This window comes from Scylla paramamosain, chromosome 47 (genome assembly GCF_035594125.1).
Source record: "Scylla paramamosain isolate STU-SP2022 chromosome 47, ASM3559412v1, whole genome shotgun sequence".
Classification (NCBI taxonomy): Eukaryota; Metazoa; Arthropoda; class Malacostraca; order Decapoda; family Portunidae; genus Scylla; species Scylla paramamosain.
Genome location: NC_087197.1, coordinates 712,501 through 719,018, shown reverse-complemented (window position 1 = coordinate 719,018; position 6,518 = coordinate 712,501). Strand labels below are relative to the sequence as shown.

The window sequence follows — 6,518 nt, the reverse complement described above, 5'->3', positions numbered from 1 at the left end:
TGAACAGATTGGACGAGGGGGAAAAAAATAATGAAAAAAGATATGAAAAACAAGTGATAAATGTTTACAGAATATATTTAACTTGATAATGACAACAATAAATGATGGTGATATAGAGAAGCCCACTTATCATTATTATTATTATTATTATTATTATTATTATGAAAGGGGATGAAATATATATACATGTAATTATGAAGAAAAAAACACTACAACATTTAACTTTTCGTAAACATGAAAATGCTCAAATACCGAATGTTTGCCTTAGATATTTCCCTCCCTTCCCTCCCTTCCCTCCCTTCTCTCCCTCCCTTTCCTCCCTTCCCTCCCTTTTCCACTTTCCTCCCTCCCTCCTTTCCTCGCCTTCCTCCATTTCATATCTTTTTCTTCCTTCTTTCGCTTTCCTTCTCTTTCTCGTCCTCTCTCTTCTCTCTCTCTCTCTCTCTCTCTCTCTCTCTCTCTCTCTCTCTCTCTCTCTCTCTCTCTCTCTCTCTCTCTCTCTCTCTCTCTCTCTCTCTCTCTCTCTCTCTCTCTCTCTCTCTCTCTCTCTCTCTCTCTCGACCGTTTTGTGTATACTGTTCCTGCTGCCCTCCATGTGTGAGAGAGAGAGAGAGAGAGAGAGAGAGAGAGAGAGAGAGAGAGAGAGAGAGAGAGAGAGAGAGAGAGAGAGAGAGAGAGAGAGAGAGAGAGAGATTCTCTTCAAACATTATTCCTCCATTCTCCTCTTTTTTCCTCCTCCTCCTCCTCCTCCTCCTCCTCCTCCTCCTCCTCCTCCTCCTTTGTCATGTAAATATAGACGAATCTTGCAGCCTTCTGTCGACTGTGGCTGCACACACACACACACACACACACACACACACACACACACACACACACACACACACACACACACACATCATTTACCTGTAAAGAAAATGCTGTTATTCTAATATTTCTCATCCTTATATTGTATTATATCCATTTAAACAATGTTCCTTGTATAATAATGATAATAGTCTCCTATGTATTGTATGCCTGAAACAGCGTAAACAAATTAATATATAATAAACACGATATAATATGATAAACAAGATGGTATAAATAAATAAATGAATAAATAAATAAATAAATAAATAAGTGAATGAAAAAAAAGAAAATAAAGCTGAAATAAAGAGTTTGCATAATTGTCTGGTTTCATTTTTGCACACAGGGAAAAATATCGGTCATGTTTCAGAATCCAAGTGTTTTTTTTTTGTTTTTTTTTTTTACCATAAGCTAACGTAACCATCCCCCCCCCTGCACTACTGAACGGGAATTGATACAAGCCACAACGACGGAACGGGCTCAGTAATTAGGTTGTTAGTGCTGAGTCATTAGGGAGCTTTAAGAGAAGATTGACGGATTTATTGATGGTGGATATATTTCACACAGGGACTGCCACGTGTAGGCATGATGGCTTCTTGCAGCTTCCCCTATTTCTTACGTTTTTTCTTATGTTTTTATAAGATAACAAGGTAAGAGTTAACCCGTACCTCACCTGGCCTCTCCTTGTCAAAGCGGGAGTAATTGAAGATTCTGCAGCAGTGCCTCCTTATTTCACGCCTTCGGTCACACAGTAATAGCGTAGCACTGATGTTCCTGCACTTATCATTCAGCTTTCCTCGATAACAAAATAAAAATCGGCTAAAAAAGGCAAAGATTTCACGTCCGCACTCTGAGAAAACTTAAAACAACAACACTGGCTGATGATGACGATGGTGAAAGATTAGATTGATGTCACTTTTTTTAATTTTTTTAAGGATAAACACTTCTAACAGCATTTTCTTTTATTGGCATTTTAATTTCAGCTTTTATTTTCATATCCTGTCCAGTATTTGGTTGTCTGTATGGGCGGTTGTTATCAGAGAAACGAGGGAAAGAGTTATTCTGCGCAACGGTCGTGCAGGATGGAGCACAAACTATCGAGATTACCTCTATGAAAACCTATTTATTCTCTTACAAGCAGTTATAGTCTTAAATTACACTTAGTATATAAAAACATATTTATCCAAGCAATACAATAACTAAAAACCCATAAAGGAAAAAAAATCTACGATAATGTACGAGAGTGTACGATAGTCTTTGTTATGGTGGCCGGCGGGAGAGGTAGATCAGTTTTGGCGCGGTTTTTTTTTCAGTGAGTTACGGTATTTTGTGTTATATAAGCCTTTAGAGGGCCTTCGTGACTCCCCTATTCTTCTCTCGTGAGTCAAGGAGGAGCTGAGTGCCTTGTGGTGAGTACAGGAGGGTGTGTTAATAGGAGGTGTCGGAGAAATGAACCAAAAAAACAGTAATTCTCGTTACGCCCTGAAGAAAAATAGATGTTTTCATTATTTCTTCTATTTGTCACTGTATTCCCTAATCTTAAATCCTCCCCAGACACTTATTTAAGCTCTACCGGCACTTGTAAATAATCTATTGCCTACAAACTTCAAAATATATTCTCTTAACGCCTCATGGTAAAGAAATAATAGGTGTTTTGATACTCCCTGCTCCGTGGCACTCTAAATCATTTAATTAACTTCTATGGCTACGTTCAAATACTTTACTGGCTGTTAACTGCATAAATGAGGCAAAACAAACAAGTGCTCGTCTTTTTATCAGGAAATTATCTGTTTTTCTCTTTTTTTTCATTTTCTCTGCTACGTGACACTGTTTCTGTTCGTCACTCTCAAACACTTAATATTTTACTGCCTGCAAACTGGGAAATCTACACCTATGCCTTCTCGCCTTAATATTAACGTTCATTTAACCTTTTTTCCTTTATTTAGCTTGGTTTATACATTTTTTTACCTTTTTTCCTAATAGGTATAAGCCAAGTTTGGATGTTAATGGTTGATTTGATGAGTTATGCCTGGAATTCATTTTCTTCCTAGCCATTTTCTTCTTATATCAGGGCAGACTTAGCTAAAATTGCGCCTCAGTTGTCCGGGTAGTTTACATAGCTCCAATTTTTGTCTCGTTCATGATGTTTTGGTTTGTACTGAATCTTCCTGTCTATTTCCTTGTGACAGTAGGACAATTATGCATGTTGTTGTATAAGGGGAATTATTATTATTATTATTATTATTATTATTATTATTATTATTATTATTATTATTATTATTATTATTATTATTATTATTATTATTATTACTTTTGTTTTTTTCTTTCTCTTTTATCTTCTTTACTCTCTTTTACCTTCATGTGTTACTCTTCTGTTTATTAATTCTTTCTTACACTTTTTTACTCATTTATTCATTTATTATTTATTTATTTATTCATTTTTCACCAACATTACCTTAACCAACATTACCTCAGCAGTAAGTAGGTAGAGAGCAGGCCACAGTAGGCAGGAGACTAGCTAGCAGAGAGAGAAGAAAGCAGGAAACTTAATGAAAAACAGTAGGAAAAGCATTATTAGAAGCAGATCATAAGAGATAGCAGGTCAGAGCAGGTCACAGCAGGTCAGAGCAGAGGACAGTGTAGCAGACAGGTCATGAGTTAGCAGGAAAAATTTATAGACAGCAGGTAAATAAACAGGTCATAAAATACCAGGTTAGGAGGTCACAGCAGGTAACACTGGACTAAATCAGGGGACAGCAGGGGACAGCAGGGGACAGCTGGGGGGGGGGGTAGGCAGCAGGTCACAGCAGGAAGGGTACCAGGCCACACCAGGTCATGAGGAAATAAAAACTGGTCTACATTTATCAGAGCCTTTATTGGTTCACACTCACACACACACACACTCACACACACACACACACACACACGCACACACACGCACACGCAGGCAGGCACGCACGCACGCAAACTATATTATTTTCATGCTTTTGATGTTTAAATGTCAAAAAATAAAAGTATCAAAATGTTTTTATCGTGTGTGTGTGTGTGTGTGTGTGTGTGTGTGTGTGTGTGTGTGTGTGTGTGTGTGTGTGTGTGTGTGTGCTAGATAGACTTAAAACTACATCAACTTGAAATAAGAGATGGATAATAACAAAGATAAAAGAAAAAAAAAAGAATAAGAGAAAAAGAGAGAGAAAAAAAAAGAGAGAGAAAAAAACAGACACACAGAGAGAGACAGGTCAAGTTATTAACGGAGAGAGGAGAGGGCGGGGGGCACGGGTACATCGGGGTCAAAGGTCACGGAAGCCAGCATGCCCTTAGTAGGTGACCACACGCCGAAGTATTGCATGGGTTGACCTTTGAACTCGTCAGGAATCTCCAGACGAAGGGTCCTGCTGGAGTACTTAGAGAGGGGCTGTGTGGACCCGCGCTCATTGGGTACCTGGGCCCCGCTGCTGTCCTTGTCCCCGCTCCCCATCACGAAGATTGCGTCTGGGAGAGAGGGAGAGGAAAGGAGGGTTGAGTGGTCGTGTCCTGAGTGATGGGGAGTTGATGGCAGTGATGGAGAGAGGGAGAGGAAATGGGAGAGAGAGAGAGAGAGAGAGAGAGAGAGGGAGAGTTGAGTGATATAGGATATGGGAGAGAGAGAGAGAGAGGGGGAGGGGAACACAAGGGCCTACACGTGGCAATCCTTATATAAAACACACCTATTTCCACCAAGAATAAGAAGAAGGAAGAGGAGGAGGAGGAGGAGGAGGAGGAGGAGGAGAAAACACAAGGGAAACTGCAAGAAGACAATTTCACCTCTTACTAGGAATTAACTAACTGATTAACCTTCTGCCTGACTAATTAACCAACCTTCTGACTCATTAACAAACTGTATGACTGATTAACTCCCTGACTCATTGACTAATTGACTAACCAGCTCCTGACTAAGCCACGTATTCTGAAACGCTTCTCTCTCTTTCATTATGACTATTTTCAAAGGCCACAGAGATGACTAGCCGGGTTCTTAAGGGTGTTTTTCCAGTTAATAATGTAGAAATCTTATTAATCTGCCACTAGAACTATAAAAACATCCTTAAAATGCCTTGCTGTTTCACCAAGATTATTTTCAACGCCACAGAGATAACTAGCCGGGTTTTCAAAGGTGTTTCTCCAGTTAATAATATAGAAATCTTATTAATCTGCCAGTAGAACCATAAAAACATCCTTAAAATGCCTTACTGTTTCACCAAGATTATTTTCAACGCCAGAGAGATAACTAGCCGGGTTTTCAAAGGTGTTTCTCCAGTTAATAATGTAGAAATCTTATTAATCTGCCACTAGAACCATAAAAAACATCCTTAAAATGCCTTGCTGTTTCACCAAGATTATTTTCAACGCCACAGAGATAACTAGCCGGGTTTTCAAAGGTGTTTCTCCAGTTAATAATGTAAAAATCTTATTAATCTGCCACTAGAACTATAAAAAAACACCTTTAAAAACCCGTGTCACTCTAATACGACCTTGGCTCCTCACCTGCCACCGTGCCGTCGAACGTAAAGTCCTCCAACTCAATAGTGTGAGTATCAGGGATAGAAACGGACTTTGAGGTGAGGCGTGGCTTGTCACTCCGCAGTCCCGTGGCAACCTGAGGCGCTGGCTTCACTAGGTCACGAAGAACCTTTACGTGCCCGAAGTCAATCTGTAATAGAGGTGTAGAGGTGAGCGGTGACTGAGGGCAAGTGGATCATGGGTGGATGGGTGAGGTGGACGGGTGGTTGGGTGACTTGGGGTTAGGTGTGGATGTGTTTAGGGGTGTTGGGTGTGTGTTCGTGGATGGAGTGGTGGACAGGTGGTTGAGTGGGTGTGTGGAAAGGTGTGTGTGGATTGTAGATAGGTGGAGGGATGGGTGGATGGAGGCATGGACGTCAATGAATGGATATATGGGTGGATGAGTGTATGGGTGCTTGTGTGGATAGGTGAAAGATAGACTACTACTACTACTATTACTACTACTACTACTACTACTACTACTACTACTACTACTACTACTGCTACTTACGCCAAACCTTCTGCACCACACAGAGATCCATTTAATATCACTGAAGGAACGTTGACCTTTTTTGGTGATGGGGAATTTCAAAACGAGGTTACGTCCACTGTAAGGCCCCAGCACCTCCTTCCTGCAGAGAGAGAGAGAGAGAGAGAGAGAGAGAGAGAGAGAGAGAGAGAGAGAGAGAGAGAGAGAGAGAGAGATTTACATTAGTTATTATTGTATTAGTTCTGTTTATATTTATTCATTCATTCATTTATTCATTCATTTCTTCTTCTTCTTTTTCTTCTTTTTCTTCTTTTTTTATGTTGTCACCTTGTTATCGTTTGTTTATATTATATTCTCTTTTATCTAGTTATTTTCTTTCACTACTTCCTTTCCTCCTCATTCTCTTTCCTTCATCTTATTTTTTCCTTCCCTTCCTCTTTCCTCCATCTTCCCATCCTTTATTATTCCTTCTCTCTTCCCTTTCTTTCCCTTTCCTTCATCATCTCTTTCCTCCTTTCCTTCATTCTCTTCATCTTTCTTCCCTTCTTCTCCCTTTCTCTCCCTTTTCATCTCCCCTTTCCTTCATTCTCTTCATCTTTCTTCCCTTCTTTCCCCTTTCTCTCCCTTTTCATCTCCCCTTTCCTTCATT

General features: G+C 39.9%; 1 protein-coding gene across 1 annotated transcript in view; it reads right to left on the bottom strand.

Moving 5' to 3' along the window:
• Window positions 1-738: 738 nt before the first annotated feature.
• LOC135094993 (protein Skeletor, isoforms B/C-like) overlaps window positions 739-6,518 on the bottom strand; it is a 14,514-nt gene continuing 8,734 nt past the window's right edge. Inside the window, exons 4-6 of the mRNA XM_063995556.1 lie at window positions 5,891-6,011; window positions 5,365-5,530; window positions 739-4,335 (exon numbers count right to left, since the gene is read on the bottom strand). Of these exons, the coding sequence (XP_063851626.1) occupies window positions 4,091-4,335; window positions 5,365-5,530; window positions 5,891-6,011 (532 nt within the window). The 3' untranslated portion in view covers window positions 739-4,090. The remainder of the gene's footprint in view (window positions 4,336-5,364; window positions 5,531-5,890; window positions 6,012-6,518) is intronic.